Raw genomic sequence first — 24,221 nt, forward strand, 5'->3', positions numbered from 1 at the left:
TTTCGGAATGATCAAATGGACGGTTTGGATCATCCTATGGTGTAGGCGGTAAAATATTCACTCCAATTTTTGATAGGTAAGTTGGGGTTTTGTGGGGACCCCTACCGGCTTATTAAAAAATAGTTCACTACATGGGCTTACACCATATATATTGTAACAAGAATTTTGTGACAAAGCTTGCAAACCAAAAACATATTTCTTACACTCCCTATTAAAAAAAGAGTACTGTATAACTTACACCATAGGATGATCCAAACCGTCCAATTGATGGGCCACATCGTAAATAGGATGTTCCCAAAAAACACATTTCCATGCGACGATCCTAGCCATGCAGTCTATAGAGGAACGGCATATTTAGGAAACATTTATCGATTGGAGGGTTGTAATTATCCTATGGAAATGAATTTTGGCACACAACCTACTTACATTGTGGCCCATCAAATGGACTGTTTGGATCATCCTAAGATGTAAGCCATACCGTGCTTTTTGCAGAACAATACTCACTGTAAGGACTTACACTACATATAAAAACTCTCATAATCACATCATTTCCCTCTAAATCATGGGGAAATGGGTCAAACTTGCCGGGTCAAAGTGACGCGAGAAATTTTACGGGTCATTGGGCTTGGACCCGCACCCGGCCCGCGGGTCAACCGGTTTTTTGACGTATGTTTTTAAGATTTTTTTAATAGGGATTTGCTAGCCACCTTCGCCGAGCAAAGATTTTTTTTTTTATAGGGATTTGCTAGCCACCTTCGCCGAGCGTACTTTTCTGCTTGTTCGCCCATCCTTTGCTGCGAAGTACGGTTTGTGCAAAGGTGGCTAGCAATATATAATAGCAATAAATAATAATAATGCGCAGTTTTAAATGAAAAATTACGGGAAAATGGAAGCAAAGCAGAAAAATTATGAAAAAAATACCGAACGAGGGTACTAAAATATGACAATTACGGCCAAAACTACAAATAAAATTGAAAAATTATGACAATTACGAACAAAGAAGGCAAAAAAGAGACCGCTGACGTTTTTTTTTTAACTCTTGTGGAAGGGCATATGAGAAGTGGTAATGACGAAAAAGCAGTAGTGAAAAAGGACATACTTGGGAGTTTTATGGAAATTAAGGCGGGACGCATAAGGAAATAACAGGAAAGACGCTGACGATTTTTCAGGGATTTTCCCTTTTAGTAGTAAAGGATTTAAACTGTGTACAATATAAGTAGGACCTACTCGGATACTTGGATTTGAAACGGATGGTGACCAAGACACAGGGCGTAAGATCCAAGGAGCACTCGGAATCGGGCGGTATAGATAAGGGATTTGAGTTGATTGTGACTAAGACATAGGTGGATTTGTTAAGTACCTTACCAATACGCCAAAAGCTCTAGAGCTGATGGAACACATTAGGCAAGGCCCTTAAAACCTGTCCCAGACCAGGTTGGATCCCACCAAGTCCCCTACCTAGGCAGGCCCCCACTCATGACCTTAAGATGATCCTATCAGAAGTGGTTCCTTTGGAACTCTTGTATACAATACAAGTTGGCTCGTGAAATGGACCCACCAACTTGTTCATTCAAACCCTATCTTCTCCGTAGTAGAAGAACTCATTAGAATAAGCGAGTGCAGATATCAAATCCATTTAAGGGCATTTTAGTGATCCAAAGTTGGAGATGGCTATCTTTAACAGATTTAAAAAGGGAAATGATAAATGTGCCCATTTTCATCACTTGGGACACCCAACAACAGTGCATCTATGACTGCAGAGGGGCTGATGTACTTCACATTTGAAGGAACGGACGGACCTGATTGCCACGTACAATTCAGCTGGGTGTCCCAAGTGATGAAAAGGGGCGCATTTATCATTTCCTTTTAAAAAACACGTCTTGCCCATTTCATGATATGTTAATTTTTCAAGCAATAATGAAAAATCCTCCCCCCGTGATTAATTAATTGATTACAGAATTTACAGAAGATACGACTGGACACGTTCTTTCTTTCTAAATATTTGGTTTGGTTTTGATTAAGGAGAACGAATTTCTCGCCCTGGTTTTAGTCTGGAAACGAGAAATCAATGGCTTCAAGTAAGTTACAGCTTTTCTAAATCATCCATCAGTTCAACTTCTTTTTGGTTTTAGGTATACAAAATCAACACACTTGATTTCCCCCCCCTTTCTACTTTATATATTCTGTCTACTGAATTAATTTCTGCTGTTTACTGTTCATGTGACCATCTTGCATGGAGAAATTGGAGAACCCTGTTTTTGAAATTGCTTCTCATATTGAAATTTATGGGCATTGCTTTCTAGAGTTGGGTTTTCTTTCCTTTCCTTTTATAGTAGGAAATAACCTCACCTCAGATCATTATGTCATTGTTCTGGTTTGCTCCTCAGGATTCTGCTGTTTAGCTGTCTTCTTTTTGTTGAATAGCGTGACATAGGGAACAGACCTTAAATCACCATTTCGTAGATGTACAGAGAGGATTTTTATTACCATTCTGTAGATGATAAAATAGGATTTTTTTTACTGCATCTTAATAAATATGATTGTGTCATGTATAGAGAAAAGTATTTGTTATTTGATTGTCCAGCTTCCTTGTGTTGTTTCTTCTGAGACTAGCTTTTTGGGTGGGTAGTAAAACATACTCTTTAAGTAAATATTTCTTCATTGAAAAATTGGGTTTATAATTTATATTGTCCCTGATGCCTACCTTTAAAAAAATAAAAAAATAAAAAAATGCCCCTGATGCCTTTTTATTCTATTTGATCCTCATGCATGGAAAATAGGTTATTTACAATCCCTAGAAGACTCCCCTTATTCAAACTGTTATTGGAGCGTTCTTGTATTGGATTCTCTGATATTGGTTTCCAGTTTTGGTTTTTTGTGCATTTACTTCGATAATTAGTGGCGAGCCTTGCATTTCCGTGAGGGCGAGCCTTGGCGCAACGGTAAGGTTGCTCCATTGTGACTTGGTGGTCACGGGTTCGAGTCACGGAAACAGCCTCTCTGCAAAGCAGGGGTAAGGCTGCGTACATCTAGCCCTCCCCTGACCCCGCAATGGCGGGAGCCTCGTGCACTGGGCCACCCTTTTTTACTTTGATAAATAGTGGAAATTAAATCTTTAATTACCGTTTCTCCATGTAAATATTGCCCCTTTTCTCATGTTTCTTATATCATTTCTAGAAGCCAACATATATGCATTGTAGTATGTATGTTTGGCAGTATCTAAGACCTCTTACTAAACTGCTAACTAATTGTTCTTGTACTCTCTTGTGCAGACGGTGAGTTGTGTGCTTAGGCATTTAATTTGGTTTATATGGTATTTTCCTTTTTTTTTTCTCATGATTTGCATTCAGTATACTTTTTTTGTTCTTTCTAAAACAGTAAGCAGAACCTTATTCAGAGAACAATAGAAAACAAAGATAACACTGGGAGCGAGATTTCCCTTCATACATGAAAAGCCTAGATACACCCCCTTTAGCAAGTAGATCCGCCATCTCATTCACGCTATGAGGGGTGTGGGAATAAAACAGTGTACATAATGAGTATAAATCTTCCTGATTTCATCGATGAGAGCAAAAATTCTCCATGGGCCTAGGGATTCGTTCATTGCTCACGAGATAACGTCCTTTCCATCTATATGTTCAGCGTTCCTGTTCTATGATACATCCTTTGCATCTAAGTGTAATTATTTTTCCTGGCATTTCATGTTGTATTAACCGAATTCCTATCTCATTACCAACCGTGCTCCAATTTCTTAGAATCTCCCTCGTGCTATAATGTGATAATACATTAGCATTTCTTCCTCATGAGACAAGATCAATCCTAATTTCCGTTGCAATCCTCCCAAGGCTTCTCCTTGTATCATTAAAATTGCAGTTGTTCCTTTCCTTCAGAGATCCTAAATCAAAGTGAAGGGAACCTATGTTGCATGGATTCTTTGGCCCCCTATGCCGAATCCGTGTCGACATGTCTCCGCATCCGAGTCGGGCATGGATTCACGTGGGACACACTCAGATTCTTGTCGTAGCTGTGTCCCGCACGAATCTTGTTTTTTTCGGGCGAATCCGATTCATCGTTGTCCCTTTTGAAATGCGAATCCTATATATTTTTCCTTTAAACGTATTTTTTTCTTAACAATTTTTATATGAACGCATGACCCGTACTCTTTTAATAAAAACCCTAGCGCCTCGACCCTCGAACATCGACCGCCTTCCTCCTTCAGCTCTCTTAATACAAAACTCACCTTAACCCTTTACCCTCAAATATATAAAATTTTTGAAAATTTATTTTATTTAAAAATTATCGAATCCGAATCCTACTTTGGGGGGTTTGCCGAATCCGACACCTTGAATCCGTGTCGGATCCCAACATGCAAATCCGAATGCATGCAACACTGAAAGGAACTAGTTTCCAAAGAATCTGCGCGCTGATTTACCAAAAGGACCAGAGCTTCGATGTAGAATCATATTCTTGATGCGTTTGTGAAGACCTAATCTGAACCGAAACTTTTGATGATATCGTACCACAAGTGCATCTGGAAAGAACATTGAAGTAATTAATGATCCAAGGTCTCCTCGCTCTTCTTGCAAAAAATACATTGACTGGTTAGATGGACTCTCCTCCCTTTGAGATGATCTCGGGTATCGATTCCTATGTTCGCGGGGGTCTCCTTTTGATGGGAGTCCTAAAGGTAGGCAGATTCTTTTGTGTTAGTGTAGCGGTCACACTCTCTTCTACTTCTCCGATTCTGCTAGGTTGTGACTCTAACAAGGAGGAAGAGAGAGCCCTCCTGTGGGGCTTGAGATTGTATGTGGGTTCAATGGCGGGCCCCTAATTATTGAAAGGGCTTTAACAATTGTATTGACGTGGGCTTTCAAAATGTCTCCTGTCTAGCTAGCCCCTTGAAGTTGGCTAGCATTATATCGGAAATCCTAGATCTCGTATCGATTGTTTGCTCAGAATTCATTGAAGAGGTATGCAAATGAGTGAGCCGACACTTGCAAAAAGAGGGGTAGATAAGGAAGAGGTAGTATTGAATATTGATTGACTCTAAGTAACATAAGAATGTACGCGTTGACTGGGTGTGCTGTTGCAGGGTAGACGTCTATCGCTATAAGGGGGTAGCAATGTAATCTTAGTGGGGGACGATCCATCCCCTAAATGCTAAAAAAAGACGACTTGTCCCCGTTGATTGTTTTTCGGTGTCTGTAGAAAAATCGAGAAGTACCTTCTCAACATGGATCGGACACGATGTGCAGCAAAAACGTCAAGAAACGATGCAAAGAACACAATCACACAATCACACAAGATTTTATGTGGTTCGGCAGTGCCCACGTCCACGGGGAAGATTTTTCACTATTTCGATCTAGGGTTACAAACTCTCTTCTTCTTGGCCTAGAAAACACAAAGAAAAACCTCATCCCGCAACCCTAACATGTGGCTTATATATCAATGCCACTACATGGAGAAATTTACCTAAATACCCTTCAATGAAAAAATTCGAAAAATAAAATTTTCTAACAGGGCGCTGCCTCCACCCCGGCCGTGTGTGCTCGACCCGCTTGTGTGTCGCACACATTAGTCCGTCAGGGTCCTGTATAATGCCTGAATACAGTAAATCTGCACAACAATCTCCACCTTGGCTTGAATTCTTCAACCACCTGAAGATCATGCTCTGTTGTGTGCTCTCTGAAATACAGCTCCGCAACTCGTACACATGAGGTGCCCACCCCACTCCATGGGGTGCCTAGCCAATCATCAACAATGGCTGATATTAGCCAAGTCCAAGCAATGCTTTAAATTGGTCGTTGTAATTGACTTTGTCAATATATTTGCTGCATTGTCATCTATATGTATTTTCTTTAAGTTGATGGTTCTATCCGCCATCCATTCTCTTATCTTATGATGTCTCACATGTATATGTTTCATTCTGGCATCATATACTCAATTCTTCGCCAAATGTATTGCACTTTGACTGTCACAGTGCAACAAGACTTCTTCCTACTTCAGCCCTATTCTTCGCCAAATATACTTGATCCGTCCAAAATATCTTCTACAAGTTTGCATTGAGCCTCATAGCCCTAGCTCTCTCAAGAAAGGTCCTGTTCATTCTTTCAGCTACTCCGTTTTGCTGTGGGGTGCCCGGATTAGTGAAGTGACACTTGATTCCTCGCTCTTTGCAAAATGCCAAGAAGTCACCATCTCGGTATTCCGTGCCATCATCAGTCCGTAGACATTTCAATCATCTTCTCGTCTGATTTTCAACTTTTGCCAACCAATACTTGAATTTGGAGAGAACTTCAGACTTTCTTCTCATAAAATACACCCATACCTTCCTCGACTAATCATCAAAGAAGGTAATGAAAAACTCCTTACCGCCCTGTAATCTCACGGGCGATGGCCCCCAAACGTCTTAGTGAACATAATCGGCTTTACCCTCATTGCTATGCATCGCTATCATGAATTTAACTCTGCACTACTTCCCGTATACACAATATTTGCAAAAATCCAATTAATAATTTCGAACTCCCTTGAGCAATTTCCGCTTATGAAGTTCCATCAACCCTCGCACTCATGCCCCAGATGCATATGCCATAATTGTGAATAGGGTTGGCAATTTCACCCGGGAAAGCGGGGATCTGCCCCGCCCTGCTTGGGGAGGGGATTCCCTGATTTGAGCGGGGAAGGGGAAGGGGATTTAAAAAATTCCCCGGTGCGGGGAAGGGGATGGAGTTGGCCCCGCCCCGCCCCGCCCTCATTAATGCCATTTTTTTCATGTATTTTTTTAAGTGTTTTTTTTTTTTGGGGAAAACTACTAGAAACCCCTTGGATCGAAACATATCTACAAGATTCCCCCAAAATTTTCATAATTTCCATTAGTACAATTTTGTCCCTGAAATAGGTTTTATGTTTTCTTTTACCCATAATCCATCGGGCATTGTCCCTCATTATATTAGTATATTACCCTTAGAAATCCCTAAAATCTCTCCATCGAACCATCACTGTACGGCAACATTAAATCCTTTGAAAATCTCCCTCCCCCAAATAAAGGCAACATCTCTCTGATGGGTGATGAGATTTTATATGGTGTGCCTTCGTATAGTCCATTATTTTTCAAAAAGGAATGTATAGGCTACGCCATAGGATGATCCAAACCGTCCATTTGATAGGCTACAATTTAAAAGTACTTTACAGGCCACACCATTGCGGCCCAAAAATCATTTCCATAGGATGATTGCAACCCTCCGATCTATAGAAGGTACCATAATATGCAATTCCTCTATAGATCAGAGGGTTGGGATTATCCTATGGAAATGATTTTTGGGCCACAACCTATTTACGTTGTGGCCCATCAAATGGACAGTTTGGATCATCCTACAATGTGCCCATCAAGTGGAAGGTTTGGATCATCCTATGCCTATGGTAGTATGGTGTGCCCATCAAATGGACCTTTTGGATCTTCCTATGGTGTGGCACGTATAGTACTTTTTGGCAAGTGGGATTGGGAATTAGGGATCTGCTAGGGACTAACGATCAATTAAATGAATATGAGAGCAACCACCTTTGTCCCCAGGTTAATAAAATGAATAAGACAAAATCTTAGCCTGTGTGGGTTGTGTGGCTACTCTCACATGCAACAGCCAAGCCGCAACATGCCTGAAGTGATTGTCCCTAGCAAATCTTTTGTTTTAAACCTAACATTTAACAAAGTAAAGTGATTGTCCCCGAAGGATGCGGGGCAGGGAAGGGGAGGGGATGGGGATTAGATATTCCCCGTGGGGAGGGGAGGGGGATTCCCCATGATCCCCACAGTGGGGAGGGGAAGGGGAGGGGGAAACTTTCCGGCAGAGGGGAAGGGGTAGGGGACCCCAACATCCGGCCCGACCCGCCCCGTTGCCAGCCCTAATTGTGAACTATCCTTGCTAGCCTCAACCGATGCAGCTCAGCTCCACCTGTCACAGTATTCCCTAGTAGCTTGTATAAGTTTACAAATTTCTCTCCCTTCATTAAAGCCAGTTACATGTAATAATTCCTAACTAGCTAAATCATTGGATGCTTCACACTACACAAGTAATCATTTGTCGTCCAGTGTCAATCAAATGGGTGATCCCATTTGTCCCTATGTTGCTCACAGAACGTGCAATTCCTAATCACTTGGCAGAGAGTCCACAGCACATACATTTGAAAAGTCTTATCCTGAATAATGAATATCCAATAGCAAAGCACATATTGATTATAGTAAGTTAATAACTAATGCATCTTCCGTAAAGTCATGCATGCAAGTAATATTCTTTGTTCATGCATTCATTTGACATGGATAAATAATCGCAATCATTCTAAGCAGCACAATAAATCTAGCAATTTGATAAATTCACATGAGTATTGAGTATTATAATTCTAAACTAAATTATTTTAACATCCACATAAAACAATTGAAAGGTCATACAACGGTCTAACATGTTCGGCTTTCTCTAAATTCACATATGATAATTCATGGTCATGTCTCTCTACCGTCAAGCTAGCATAGCAAAAAGTAGAAGCTTCATAAGATACTATTGTCCAACATTGTATGACACTGTAGATTTTATTAATAATGATTTCTTGCATTTCCACTTGTTAAAATGCATGATTCTCCGAGCTAGATTTGTTATAAGCATTTGTAATAAGACGTTTTTTCTGCAGATCACTCTCCATTGGGCTTCTTTAATGCCTTTAGTTTACTATTGCTAGCGCAATCCCACTTGTGTTGAGATAATGCTCTACCAATTGGAACTATTAATTTGAACTTTGTTATTTCCTCAATAGAAAAGAGCACTTATGCCTCGTTGTAGACATCTTAGCTTTCCATATCCTTGGTCTTATTTCAGGTAGCCTAGGAGGAGCTGTGACTATTAAATTGCCAAACTTCTGCTTGGATCTCACTAAAACAAAATATGGCCGACTAGAGACTTTGTGTGGAACAAAACCATCTTGGATTAGACCGAAACCAGTAATTTTTTCAGGCTTGGTTCAATCGCGAAGATCTAAGGGTCAAATGTCTATAAGCTGTGGCCCATCTTGGATAAGACTGAAACCAGAAATTTTTGCAGGCTTGGTTCAATCGCGAAGGTCTGTGGGTGAAATGTCTATAAGCTGTGGCCCATCTTCTGACGGTATGCTCTTCTCTTGACACACACTGATTCCATTCCTTATACATTTCATATGCTATCTGAAACTTCAAGGTAAATTTGTAGTATAAGTTGGATATGCTATGGTATGGAGACTGCATATTTCCAAATAAAGAATCCTTGGTTTCAACAACTAGGGAGGAATACTATACGATCTCTTTAATTTCCCATACCAACTCAAAACCTGTGAAGTTATTTTTCTCTTTTTTTTTTCCTTTTTTTTGAATGGTTGTGAAGCTATTTTTTCATTGGTAGACTTGCTTATTTTTCTCTAAATGAAAAATTGAGAAGATTTTACAACATATACACTATAGTTTACGATCTTTCTTTATGTATCCTTTTTATTTTTATTTTTACTCAAGTCCCTCATTAAGGGCAGTGTTGCATGGATTCGGATTCGCGTATCAGGATCCGACACGGATTCGAGGTGTCAGATTCGGCAAACCCCAAAAAGTAGGATTCGGATTTGGTAATTTTTAAATAAAATAAAATTTAAATATATATATATATATGTGTGTGTGTGTGTGTGTGTGTGTGTGTGTGTGTGTGTGTGAAAAAATTGAGGGTAGAGGGTTTGAGGCGAGTTTTGTATTAAGAGAGTTGAAGGAGGAAGGGGTCGATGTTTGAGGGTCAAGGCGCTAGGGTTTTTATTAAAAGAGTACGGGTTGTGCTTTCATATAAAAAAAAAGTTAAGAAGAAAACACGTTTAAGGGAAAATATAGAGGATTCGCATTTCAAAAGAGACAACGATGAATTGGATTCGCCCGAAAAAAACAGGATTCGTGCGGGACACGGCTACGACAAGAATCCGGGTGTGTCCCACATGAATCCATGTCCGATTCGGATGCGGAGACGTGTTGACACGGATTTGGCATAGGGGGGGCAAAGAATCCATGCAACATAGATTAAGGGCATCCTTATACTTCATATCGTTTTATTTTGAGTCATAATAAATATAAAAGAGAGATGTCCCCACACTTGGGAATCTCATGAATTGTCTCTACTGCCCTCTTCTTCTTTCTCTCTTTCTTTTTTTGAAGGGTATTGAATACTTGGGAAAACCCCTTTTTTTGAATGGTAAAGAGTTATATTAAAGGAAAAAGGGGATAAAATCCTGTGATACATATAGTAAGAAAGGAGGGACTATTTGGCATATTATTCTTAGGTTCAGGCAAAGCTTCGAGTCAGGTGTTCGGTTTAAAGTTTATTCAGGGGATCGAATTAAGTTTTGGTAGGATGCTTGGTGTTCTGCTGATCCTTTGGCGGTTCTCTTCCCTGATTTGTTTTTTGTGGTGCTGAATAAGGAAGCTCTGGTGAGTGATTACTTTGAGAGGGTTGATTATAAGGTGATTTGGAAGCCACGTTTTAGGAGGAATTTCTTTGACAGAGAGTTACTTTCTGTTTCTCAGTTTTTCCAAATGATTGAATGCTGCTATATCAAAAGAAGTGGGGTTGATAAAAGAATTTGGACTTGGGACCCCTCGGAGTTGTTCTCTGTGAAATCTTTCTACTTCCGGTTGGTGCCCTCTTTAGGGGCCCCTCTTTCAGCTAAAGTTTGGAAGTTCAACTGTCCTCCTTAGGTTACGTTTTTCAGTTGGGCAGTGTGTAATGGGAGGATTCAGACCATTGAATTCCTATGAAGAAGGGGTATGTGGCTTGTTGATCATTGCTCTCTTTGCTTGGAAGATGGGGAATCTATCAAGCATCTTTTTATTCATTGCAAGGTAGCGAGGGAGATTTGGGGGCTCATATTGAACATGTTTGATATTTGTTGGGTTTTCCCAGTTTCTGAGTTAATGAAGGGTTGGGATTTTGTTCTTTGGAAAAAGAAAGGGAAGGTTTTATGGAAGTTTTGCCTTTTAGCTCTGTGGTGGGTTATATGGAAAGAAAGAAATTCGAGAGTCTTTGAGGGAGTGGCAAAGTCTTCTTATTGGCTCTTCATGAAAATTATCGCCTTGGCTATGTCATGGTTGTTGAACTCTATAGAATTACCCGTCATGTTGTTCGAGGCCTCAGAATCAATAGTACAGGAGCTGTGGGTAGTAAGAAAAGAGGCAGGTGATCTACCTTGCTAGGAGGTGATCTACCTTGCTAGGCAAAACCTGCAGTAGTGGGTCGGCTGCTCACACGGAGGCCCTGAAGCTCCTCATAGTCGGTATTGGAGATGAGGAAAGAATCATCAGGGGCCGTTGAGCTAGTGGGTGTAGAGGCATCAGGAAGGTTGGCGGTAGTGATGTGAGTAGAGCAGAGTGGACGTAGCTCGGGATGTAAGGCATAGCAAGTGTCCACATGATGCCCGGCTACCTGACAATGAGTGCAATAAGGGCGGGTAAACTCGAATATCTCCGCCACCACCACGGCTGCCTCCAATATCTCGGCCACCACCACGGCCTCTACGACCTCGACCACGGCACCGTCGCAGCCAGAACACTCACCACTATCGTACGCTGAAAGCGTGGAACCATTGACAGTGACAACAGGAGAGGAACCACCCTGGAGACATTGCTGGACACGAGAGTAAACCTCCATGAGGGATAGAATGGAGCTAGAGCCAATAATCTGTTGTCGGAGGGGCAAAAAGTCAGGGCCTAAGGCATCAATGAACAACGCGGAGCTACTCCCATTGCCTGGCTAGAACTGTCAGATCAACATTGAGCATAAAGACATCGAGCTATTGACAAAGTGAAACAAACTGACTGTAGAATGTAATGAGAGGAGTATCGCCACGCTGGAGACACATCCACTCCGAGTAGGTAGCGCAAATGCGAGTGAGGTTATCAACCCCATAGTAGAAGACAACTTTATGCTCCCAGATTTCCTTTGATATCTTGAGGCATATTATCGTGCCAGCGATATGTGGGGCCATGCTCTGCCAGAGAAGGGTGCGAATCAGGGCATCATCCTGTCTCTACCAAGGATAGGAGGGCTCCATGGAAGAGGGAGGATCAAGCTCAATGAAATCAACCTTACCTCGAACAAAGAGGTAGGTCTCAACGGCCATACGCCAATTCAGATAATTGGACTCGTCGAGTTTGACTGTAGTCATCTGTGGGAAAGAAGATGTCTCCACATAATGGGAATAACTAGATGAGGAGGCTGAAGGTGGAGGAGTCGAGCTGACAAGAGGAGGCGTGTTGATAGGAGGATCCATGATGAATGGAGGATCCATGAAGACTGAGAGAGGAGGAGACTCTCATTCACCACAACGGCAGAGATATAAGAGAAAAGAGAAAAGCACTAGACGGGCTCGGAAACCATACTGCGGCTCTGGAGAAGACAGATAGCAATGGGAGACATAGGGCTAGGAGCCTGAGAAGAGGTCGATGGTGCTGGGGATGGTGGAAGGTGTCAGGTTAGAGTTTTAGGGTGAGATGGGGGTCGGGTGGGTGTAAGAGAGGATGGCGAGTGGTGGCGAGGGGTGGGAGGGTTAGGGTTTAGGTTGCGTGGGAGGTGGCAGAACAGAGGAGGGTGTCGAGTGGGGTGGGAGGTCTGGTGGGTGGAGGAGAGAAGGGTGAGAGGTGGCGAGGGCTACTGATTAGGGTTTCAATGAAAGAAAGAAAAAAAGGAGAGGTGGAAGAAGAAGAAGAAGAAGAAGAGGAAGGGGAAGACTTCCAATGGTGGTCCCTAGGGCACCATAACCCTAGGGCTTTGATACCATGTTGAGAATAGAGAAGAGAGGAGAATGGGAGAAAGAGTGAGTTGAGGATTAGCTCCCCTCACTTATGTCTTTATATAAAGGGAAGTGACATATCCGCCCCTTTTGATTACGTGGGAGACCCAGCAGCAGTGTATCATTGATTGCAGAGGGGCTGATGTACTTCACGTAAAAAGGATTCAATGGGGCTGATTGCCACGTACACTACTGATGGGTGTCCCAAGTTGACGTATGACGTCAAAACATGGAATAGAAAGTTGGCATTCACGTCGAAACGCGAATAGAAAGTTGGCAGTATTGGCGGTATCTTTATTAGGCAGCTCGCTTTGAATGATTTCCTTGAACTCACCTAGGAGATGTTGTATTTCTCGGGAAAAATGAGAGAGTTTGCAGTCGCCTCCCCTTTTATCACCATGGCATAAACCTTGCCCATCTCTTTTACCTCCTTTTTAATCCTTTGTTTGATCTGCTATGTTATAAGTAATCAAAGGGGGTGATATATCACTTCTCTTTATATAAAAGGTGAAAGAGTACCAGGACCAAAGTGCCCTTAGGCACATATACACTTCTAACAGTCGCTACCGACTAAGGGTGTCAATTTTGGCTCGGGCTCGGAAGCTCGCTCGAGCTCGGCTCGAGCTCGGCTCGAATCCTGAACGAGCCGAGCCGAGCCGGCTTGCTAGGCTCGTTAAGCTTAATGAGCCGAGCCCGAATTAGGCCAGGCTCGGCTCGGCTCGGCTCGTTAAGAAAAACAGTCATATATATATAATATATATAAAAATATAATACAGTATATATATATATATATATATATATATATATATATATATATATATATATATATATATAAATAACTATAATACAGTAGCAGCCGGCGAGGCGTAATCATGACTTTTTTTCAAGCGTAATCATGACTTTTTTGAGTAATTGTCATAACTTCGTACCCTTTGATTGTATTTTTTCGGTAAATGTCATAATTTCCTACTCTTTTTTGGTAATTTTTCATCTAAAACTATATACGCATTCAGATATTTTACTTTTTCGTAATGATGACTTCTTTTTTATTATTTCCTTTTTGCTAGCAACCTTTGCGAACCCACTTGGCATGTGCGAATCTCGCACATATATTTTAATTTTTCGTAATGATGACTTCTTTTTTATTATTTGCTTTTGCTAGCAACCTTTGCTACCCACATTAGCATGTGCGTATCTCGCACATTGATAATCCAAACCGTGATAATCCACTGTGATAATCCAAACCGTCCATTTGATACGGATATTCCAGAATATAACCCAAGCTCGATAGGCTCGCGAGCCTAGCCGAGCCTGACCGAGCTGAGCCGAGCCTGGTTCGAGCCCGAGCCTAGCCTTTGAGCTTAACGAGCCGAGCCGAGCCTGGCCAAGCTCGGCTCGGCTCGGCTCGTTTACACCCCTACTACCGACTCAAGTGTGTCGAGTACTTTGCATGATTCTTTTACACCAGAAGCTTATGGTTACACGCTTAGTCTAATTACAACTCTATGCTTCAAGACATGCAGCGCATCCAGGATATGTTGACCTCTTATTCGGCTTCTCTTGCCCAGTGAGGTACTTCAATAACTTTCCATACCACTCATTCTTCATCTCAGATCTCCTAGGTGATTGACTATGGGGCTGCTGGACATATGAGTGGTACTTCTCATCTGTTTTTTTTTTAATGGATGCACGTGTCATCTTTTTTCATCCATAGAGTGTTTAAAACCTATTAATAATGTTAGATTAGCTAATGGGACCGTTTCTAGTTTCTAATATTTCTATTAAGGAAACCATTCATGTTTCATCTTCACTAACTCATCAATCTGGTATTCATGTTCCTAATCTGCATTTGATAAAAATGATGTTCAGCAGTTAAAAACAGGAATCTGCATCTTCTATAAAAATGATATTCATTATGAGGCATTTGATATTGAAAGAAGGATCTCCTGCCATGCTCATTATTTCATAGTCGCACAGATCATGGGTTTTGTGTGCATAAGAGTCAAACCAGTATATGTTTTATATTGTGGAAAGGTTTCATGAATGGGTTGCTGTTTACTGATGCATCATGCAATGTAATTATTGTGGATCATTTGTCATCTATTTGAGTAAGTGGACTTAAGTTCTTTTTTTTTCTCATGAGAAATAGCTGTGAGTGATTTAGAAGATGGTTCCGAACAACAGGAATCTATTGGGACAACAAGCCATATCTTTCCAAATTCTTTAGAAGTAAGTACCTCTTTCCAGTAATTGCCTTTTGTGTTCTATCTATCTCTTACTGCTTTATGTTTTCATACTCTCTCTCTCTCTCTCTCTCTCTCTCTCTCTCTCTCTCACACACACACACACACACACACACACACAGACACATATGCTTACTGCTTTATGTTTTTAGGTCTTTGTTGTCCATATTACACATTTTAGAATATGTTTCATGTGTGTTGAGGATACTTTTGTTGCTTTTAACAATTCATTTGTGCTGAATTTGAAATCAGGATCTTGGTCCATTCACTATATTGCACACTACTTGTCTGAAATTCAGCATCCATACCCAAATTGTATGTTTTTGCTTCCATCTATGTCTACATATGCATGCAACCTCAGCAACAAACACATAGGCATGCCACAAGTCAAATCTAGAAGTAGCTTATTGAATCTGGAAAATGTAATGGAGTCCTTTTTTTTAGTTCTCAGCCAGATCCTCTTACGAGTGTCTTCAGAGTGGCTGTCTCTGTTTTGCGGGTTTGGTCAATTCTGAGTCATCCCAGAGTCCTTGCTTTTTGTTGGATTACAGGTTTGAACGGGATACTCATGATTGATCAGCTCTACAGCAGGGTATGTGCTTATCCCTAAAAATTGCATCCTGTCTACAGCATTTGAGAAATCAATGGATCATCTTCTCTTGCATTATATGTTTGTTGTGGCCCTATGCTACCTTTTTCCTCCTATCTTTGTAGTGGAGTGGTTCCTACTGGCTAATATTGGCCCTGGATTGGAGCTTGGTCTACTGCACCTTTCCCTTTGAGAAGACCAGTTCTTTGGCATCTTTGTTTGTTTGGTGGATCGGACTAGTAGAATTTTGCAGCAAAATTTTCAGAGTTGAGGAAAGGCGAGGAATATGTTTGTAAAACTCATTATTGATAGGCCCCAATTAGAAAGGAGTTGTATGGAGTAGGAAAAGAGCATTTTAAAAGTAATTGTTTGGACAAGGTTGCCAGAGCGGGAATCGAAAGCGGGAATCGAAACGGGAATCGAAAGCGGGAATCGAAGGCTCCCAGGGAAGAATCCTACTAAAGGTTGCTAGAGCGGGAATCGAAGCGGGAATCGAAGGCTCCCAGGGAAGAATCCTGCTTCCTTGGTTTGGAGTCATGAGGAGCGTGTCCAGGAAAGAGAAAGTGGATGAGAGATGGACAACTCGGGTTATTTAAAGCTGAATTTTGATGGAGGCTCTATCAGAATTCTGCTCCTGACAAATATCGGGGAGCTTGTGAGACTTCAGGAAGGAGGCACTAGATTGGCATTTTCTGCTCTTTTTTGCGTGAGATTCTAGTGAAGCAAAATTACTTTCTTTTCTTCAAGGGGTCAAGGCTTTTCAGACCATTTGATGTGGCCCTTTTTTTATGGAATGAACTCAGTAAATGTAATAAACTGGATGAGAAGTTAGTCTATTTTCCCATGGAGATTAGCAGATTACCTTTGGGGGAAATTATTGATAGTTGCAAATATCTTCGTGTTGCTTTCAACCATATTTAATCGAGAAGAAATCTCAATTGCAAACTCCTTATCTAAGGAAGGATGTTGAGTATGGAGCAGACTCTTCGCCAAAGGAAGGATGTTGAGAATGGGGCTTTCTATTGGTTCCAATCAACTTTCCATTGGAGGCCCCTGTCTTGTTATATCGGCACATTTTCTTTAATAAAGTTTGCTAGCAATTGCAAAGGAAAGAACAGGACATAGGCATGCCAGTTAAATACGTACAAACAGTGTTGAGGTGTACGTGCATGATGCACATATAGTTAGCTTCATTTGTATCACTGGCTATTGAGCATATATGTTACAGACACTCCAGTTTATAAAACAATCGCCGTGCCAGACAAATTTCAGGCAAACCTTGATATGGTGGCAAATTTCAGGCAAACCTTGATATGGTGGCAAAAACCCTCATCGTGTCTTCTTGTTTTCTGGTATTCTTTATACAGTTTTTGTATTACTTGCATCTAAACATCTACTTTACAGTCTTTATCTCCTATAATTATATGAAACAGTGTGTGATAATATATTTTTCAAAATTTTCATGCAACCATGGACATGTTAATTTGTCTGGTTTAACACCAATATAAATGCCGCTGTTTTAGAACATAGGCTATTACATTTCCCACCACATTTTCTGTTTTATTTAGTAGCTTGTTATGTTTTTTTCTTTCATCCTTTTTTTTTTGCAGGTGCAGTCTTTGCTCACAGAAATCTGTGATACAACTTATATTGCAGAGTTTGAATTGAAAGTAAGCAGTTGAAGACTTTAGATCTTAAGGCACAGGTTCTATAATTATTGTTTTGGATTGGTTTATCTGAAAGGTATGTACAGATTCTTATCTATTTTATTTTCTTATTATGAGTAGCTTGGTGGGTTTCGGCTATACGTCACGAGGGACGTGGATGCGAAGAATAAACCACCAGTTCCTCCAAGTGCCCTTCCAATCGACACAAACACTGCAACAGGGACTCCTTATTCAAATGGATCAGTTGCTACAGCTTCTTTAGAGATTTTAAAACCAAAACCTTCTATAGGGGGAATTCAAAGGTTGCTTGATACTGCTACAGATGAAGGCTTGGTAATACTTCAATCCCCAAAGGTGAGAGCTCAGACATTGTTCTTCTCATTTGTTCTTGAAAGGTTTTAGCACTTACACCATATGTAAAGCAGGTTGGATATTTTAGGAGATCTCGAACCATAAAGGGGAAGCGTGCTCCTCCATCATGTAAAGAGGTATCCCACTTAATAGATATTTGTAAGTAGAAACCAAGCTGGATATTTTTTCTTTAGACAAGGTTCTCATAATCGATGTCTTGAGAATCAAATGAGCCATAAACTCACAAGGTACCCAAATCATATTGTATAGTAATTTTAATAATTTTAGGGAAATGATGTCAGCACAACCACGTTTTAATAATAAAACAACCAAAAAAAAAAAAAAAACAAAAAAAAAACCATGTTTTAAGAATTGCACTGACCCAGATTGTCTTTTTTTTTTTTGGCTTGTGAGAGCTTTTTGGGAACTGTAATAACCTTTTGATAGCTCTTTACTAAAAGACAAGATGCATTAGTGAAAATATCAAAACATGGTTGTGCTGATATCATTTCCCTAATTTTAATATAGCAATTCTAAAAAAATTTAGCTGACCAAATGACCAGCAGTATAAAAAATCTAAAAATGTGAGAATATAAGTAGCCAAGTTAAACAATATTCCAACATCTCATATCTAATTTTAGTCAAGTTTTAACATGCCATTTCTTTATACTATGTATTAATGTGATCTAGGGCATTCAGACCATTAAAAAATGGGACCATAGTATTAAGTGTTCGGTAGGTTTTAACTGAAGTTTTGAACTTTAATTATACTATGTATTAATGTACTCTAATTTTTCTTGCAAACCCCTTTCCCCACCCTTCATTTCATAAGGTAAAATGAACTTTAAATTGACTAGCAAACAAGGTATACCACAGCTTTTCATCGTCAGGTGAAATATATGATTCATGTATCATTTTTCTAAACAGTATTCAAGTTGGACGATTATTTATTTGTTTGAATCAAATATAGGATTTGAATCGCCGATTTTAGGATTTTAAACACATTGCTTTTAATCAATGTGTAAATAGCTGACTTGTCGACTTGTCAAATTCATTTCGTTTCGGCCGAAATAGCTGAAACATTCCAGTTTCGTTCGAAAACCGGAACGAAACGACCATAATTTCGTTCCCTTCCGGATTTCGTTCGAATTCAGAAATTTCGGACAAAATCTACTGAAATCCAAAATTTCTTCCGAAATTCAGGATTTCATCCGAAATTTGTCGATTTAGTTGTTTTTGTTCTAGTATTTACATGCAAAGTAAATTGTCTTCACTATTTTTATTGTCCATTTACTTAAGATTTTCATGTAAAGAAGGGAGTACCCCCCCCCCCCCCCCCAATTTGGATCTATTAAAAATAGTTTCAAGACCAAATCTAAAAGGATAAAAAGTCAACTCTCCAGTTCAGTACAAAATTCGAAAAAACGGGTCAGGTCAAAATCTTTACTTCCACACGGTGGGTATTTTTCCAATTTTAAAATTCATAAATTCTATCATGTCCAAACATTATTAAATCCCATAAGTTAGGAAAAAAAATCTCATAATTTGGTCTCTAAAATTTTTTCATCTTGTCAGGGACTGGTCAACACACTGGTCAACTGTCAACACAAGCATTTCATCCAGCTGATAGTGATTTTCCTTTAAGTAAATGTTGGATCTTTTACATATTTGGTTCACTTAGTTGTTTCCTATATTTTTCTAACAATTTCTTTTTTTTTGGATTTTTTCATATTTTTAACTATTAAAAAAAAATTCCCTCGTTGTAGAAGAATGAAAAGTTTCAATCGAAATCAGAACGAAATGACCGAAACGTACCATTCCAGTGAGCAAAACGAAATGCTCACTGAAATGAAATTAACAGCTAAATAGTCATTATTGGGACTTAACAATGAGTTAAGACCCAAACATTGTGTTTTACAAATCATGCATGATCCGTTATTTGGTTTTTGAGAAAATCAAGAGAATCAATAATCTCTTGTGTAACATGTCGGATCAGAAAGCTGATGATTGACTCTTCTTTTTGTAAACTGAGCTGAACATGTAAGTGTTTTTGGCTCCCATCTTTTCTTTAATCTATTTAATTTAGGGGTTATTTTTGTTATTTAGAGTTTAGACACTAATTCTGACCTTGGATGGGATAGAATGGAAGAAAATGATCCACGTAGAAGAACCCAACTAGAGCTAGGATTAGATCCGGGTAGATTCCTTTCACCTTCTTCATGAAATTTTTCTAAAGGATTCATTTAGCCGACTCCAACTAGCTTGGGACAAAGGCTTGTTGAGTTGAGTTGAGTACACAGAGTTTAGACACTAATTCAAACTCCTTCAACCCATAACACAAAACTTGCCTTTTGCAATCTGTATACCCTAGATGACCACTTTCTCTAGCCATAACCAACTTCTACTAACCAATTTTTCTTTTCTTTTTGAATGGTACTAACCAAATTTTCTTTCCTGTATCAAACTATCTTTCCATCGTTAGCCAAAACTCAAAACCCTAAATGAATCTCTAGACTTATCTCTTATAAGCTAAGCTACTTAAATTCAAATATTTTTGCCCCTTGGCAATTATTTCCTATTTTCTAATTCTTCATTGCTATTTTTTCATCTACTCAGCCAAGTTATTGAACTTTTCATGACTTGGCCAAGTCAAAACATGGGAATTTGTAACTATTTTAGTCAAGTTTGAGTTTCTTTCTAAACTTCATAATCCTAGACCTTTCATACTGGAGGGTTTTTTGAGCCAAAGCATGACCACTAGGAGTTCATCTTTCGCAGAGAGTTTGTTCTCTGTGTTTTTATTGGTACCCAATAAACAAGACAATAAAGTGAGGCATATTTAGATTTTGGTCAACGTACATATAACTGCTTTCCAGGTTTGATCCATTTAGTCTCTTCAATTATTTATCCATTTTGTTTCTTCTTCAATTATGTTTGCTGCTGGATTAATAAATGAAGGTTTCACTTTGATTTTAAATTCATTCGTCTTTTGTTTTGGTATTAACTCCTTTTCATTTCAATTCAGTTCATTTGTATTTTATATCAATTTTCTTTGTCATTTCATCTATTACATGAAAATTAGTTGTTTAATTTGCTAACTAATTGCAGAAGAAAATATATTCACTAGGGCACGTTTGGCAGCCATGAAAAAAAATTCAGGGAATATTTATTTATCTAGTATAAGAGGGATGTAGTTAGGCGGGAGAAAAGGTGAGATTTGAGGGGGTGATGAATGAGGAGAGCATGGCATGGGGCTGGAAATAGGGGAAAGAACTATTTTAAACAGGGAATTTTATTTCTCTATTTTCCAGCCCCATCACATGCTCTCTCAAATCTCTCTACTCACCAGTCCTATATACCCCTTTCTTACCTTGGCTGAACAAATATTCCCTGATTTTTTTGTTCATGGATGCCAAACATGTCCTAAAAATACATTTACATGGTATCAAGAGAAATTGTTTTGTAGTTTCTAATGTCATATTTCCTCTCTGTTGGTTACTTTCTTATTCTGTTGCTTTTTGACACATTTCTAAGGAGTTTGGACTTTGGATCACTATTCTACCACTTGTTGTTGGACATTCATCCCTTTCTATATTTTCCCGTCGACTTCCCTGTTTTTTTACTGTTATCATTGCTGTTGATATAATTTTTTACTTGCTGAGATTCTTTACTAAGAGGAATTTACACTAGTCAAACTAGTCAAAACTTTCATGTAACCACCAAAAGTGCAATGAACGTTAATACCACACACCTTGAATTGATTCCTTAAATGAAATATCCAGTCTTCCATCTTGAAGTTTTTACAATATTTATGCTTATGTGTTATGTCTTAACAGAAGCAAATAGTGAAGGAAGGCCAAGTTCTTTGTTACATTGAACAGCTTGGTGGTGAGATCCCGATTGAGGTGTGGGTACCAACTTGTTTTTGCCTACAGATGAATAATGAATTACACATGTTACTCCCACTTATGAGCCGTGTGAGATGAAAGTCTGGTACACAGTTTTGAATGAGATAAATAAGTGAAGAGTCCTCTTTTTTGCTGGACTATTCCACTCTAGTTATTGCTTTTTATATGTGCTTTTTTTACTATTTATTTCTGAAGCAGCTCCTGATGTCCCATATTAAGACACCCTGCTGATATTCTTCCACCTTTTTTTTTTCAGTCTGATGTTTCTGGGGAGGTCATCAAGCTACTAAGAAAAGACGGTGGTATGTACAGAAAACGTTCTTTTCTATTCCATCGTGCATTTTTCACTTGAAAATTTACTTATCATTGTCAACTACCAAATTGCCCTTGTTGCAGGGAGAGAAGTTTTTTAGTTTTTTTTTATCAGTACTTATGACCTTATATTCAAATGGGCAAAGAATCCCATGGAATTCTCGACTTCTCCTCCACTGTCCACTGAACATAACATATAAATTCCCAAGTGCAACAGCCACAAGCATGAAATTACATGCAATGGGGTGGTTGTGCCATGGAGAAATGTGCCAAATGGATTTGTGGTTTAGTTTTTCTTTATTTATTTTTGTTTATCTGAGATTATTTTCATATTTTATTTCTTATTTTAGATTGGTGTAACAAGGTGATATTCTCTCATCATATGTCAATTACTCTGCAGAACCCGTTGGATATGGTGATGCGCTTATTGCAATTTTGCCTTCTTTTCCTGGGATTAAGAAGCTTCAGTAGAAGGTTTGATTCCGAAATTCATGTGGGCTTTGATTTATTCCCTACGTAACTACATAATTATATCGCATTCGTATTAAAAAAAAATTCTTGTGTCGATAGAACTGTAATGCGGTTCTGGCATCTGAAATCTAATGAACTGTTGAGTGAGAAATAATCAATTCGGTCATCTATGTTGGTAATTCCGAATATTCAATGCAAAGATGCTGGTTCTTTTCCTTATTTTTTCATAACCTGGTTAATTAAGATAGGTTCCAAATTCTAATTTGTAGGGTGGGGATGTATCACTTACATCTTAAAACCGTTCTCGGGGTGTGTTGGACTATTTAGGACTGCCGGTAATCATTTCATAAACAGGACAAGGGGGAGTGTCGATATCATTTCCCAACTTTCAAAGAGTTTATTCTCTCAAATTCGCTACGTAAATATTTTTTTAAGTGCATTTTGGAAGGAAATATGTTTTAGCGAAAATCTACAATGTACTGCATGGACCCACTGTCATATGCATCGTGATTGGTCCATAAATATTGTTGGCCAGCAAAAGTCAGACCTATTATCTTTGATTCCATCCTCATCCGATGATTCTAGACCTTTGATCAAGCATGTGAAAAAGACGTCCTTTAATATGGGAAATGATAAATGCGCCCCGTTTCATCACCCGGGACACCCAGCAGCAGTGTATCAATGACTGCAGAGGGGTTGATGTACTTCAGGTAAGAAGGATTCAACAGAGTTGATTGCCACGTACACTGCAGGTGGGTGTCCGATGTGATGAAAAGGGGTGCATTTATCATTTCCCAATAATATGTCTTTAAACCGCTGATATTTTGCACACCTTAAATCTGATGAATGAGAAGTTGTTGATGAAAATAAGAAATTATAATTTATTTTTCAAAAAAAGAAAGAAGAATTTGTTTGACATTTAGCCTGTACATACTACTAGGATGCTACATGATGGCCCATTCGATCGACAGTCCCGATAAACAAGCATGTATGGAATTTTTACATTGGATCATTTCATTGACAGAAAGTACAAGGTGAAAGCTTATGTCAATAGTTTCCAAGTTCGAGTCATGTCCCTGTTTGGTTGCGGGAGCTTGGGTGTGATGGGAGAAGACAAGAAGTCAAACGGCATTTCCAAAGCCCGGCAGTGAAGGTGGAGATGTTCGGAACTTCGTCCAAGGGTTGTTTGGTTACAAGGCTCTGGTCAGGCATTTGGGCGGCATATGATCCACTTTGGACGTTTGGTTGCCGGGATTTGTTCGGAACATGTGTAGAAAAAATTCTCGGGAAGATGAGTATCTCGTCTCTGTCATTTCTACATGCTAGGGATCTTGATATTCCAGCAAAAAAACTCCAAATATGTGGATTGCCATTTGGCTTTGGATGGGCGTCCACGTGGGCAGACAAACATCCAACAAACCCGGTGGTCAAACATGCCAATGAAATGCAAATGGCAACCAAACGGGGTTCGGCATTTCAAAATTCCAGACATATTCCTCTGGCTTTACCCGGTAGAGGGGAAACAAAAAAAGAAAGGAAACGACAGAAAAAATTGGAAAATGTTGGATGTCACTGAGATTTTAATGGATATTGCGTCATATACTCATCAACCAATGCATCAATTCTTATATTTAGAATGAGTTGTCTTTTTGAGGGTTTTGATTCTTCGAGAAGTCATTTATTCATTGCTCCCAGTGAAAAAAAAGGAAACGACAGGAAAAATTGGAAAATGTTGGATGTCACTAAGGTTTTAATGGATATCGAGTATTTATGTTACTTTGATTGAATCCAAAGATTTAATGGTGGGCCATATGCTGGTTTTTATGGATGTTAGAACAAATCGAGA

The 24,221-nt window shown here is 39.4% G+C and overlaps 1 protein-coding gene across 3 annotated transcripts; it reads left to right on the top strand.

Annotated features, from left to right (window-relative positions):
* Positions 1-1,922: 1,922 nt before the first annotated feature.
* On the top strand, positions 1,923-24,115 carry LOC143846915 (uncharacterized). 3 transcript variants are annotated; one of them, XM_077355524.1, is made up of 10 exons: positions 1,923-2,078; positions 8,865-9,149; positions 14,984-15,063; positions 17,277-17,336; positions 17,454-17,687; positions 17,759-17,821; positions 21,521-21,589; positions 21,849-21,894; positions 22,305-22,378; positions 23,400-24,115. In XM_077355524.1, the coding sequence occupies exons 1-9, from the start codon at positions 2,069-2,071 to the stop codon at positions 22,373-22,375; spliced, it is 918 nt and encodes a 305-aa protein (XP_077211639.1). In that variant the 5' UTR covers positions 1,923-2,068; the 3' UTR covers positions 22,376-22,378; positions 23,400-24,115. The 3 variants fall into 3 exon arrangements, with proteins under 3 accessions (XP_077211639.1, XP_077211640.1, XP_077211638.1); XM_077355525.1 differs by lacking the exon at positions 23,400-24,115 and adding an exon at positions 22,645-22,669; XM_077355523.1 differs by lacking the exon at positions 23,400-24,115 and having other exon boundaries at positions 22,305-22,594.
* The last annotated feature ends 106 nt before the right edge of the window (positions 24,116-24,221 follow it).

This window comes from Tasmannia lanceolata, unplaced genomic scaffold (assembly GCF_043159265.1).
Source record: "Tasmannia lanceolata isolate RefF3 unplaced genomic scaffold, GAP_Taslan_0.1 ptg000015l, whole genome shotgun sequence".
In the NCBI taxonomy this organism is placed as follows: Eukaryota; Viridiplantae; Streptophyta; class Magnoliopsida; order Canellales; family Winteraceae; genus Tasmannia; species Tasmannia lanceolata.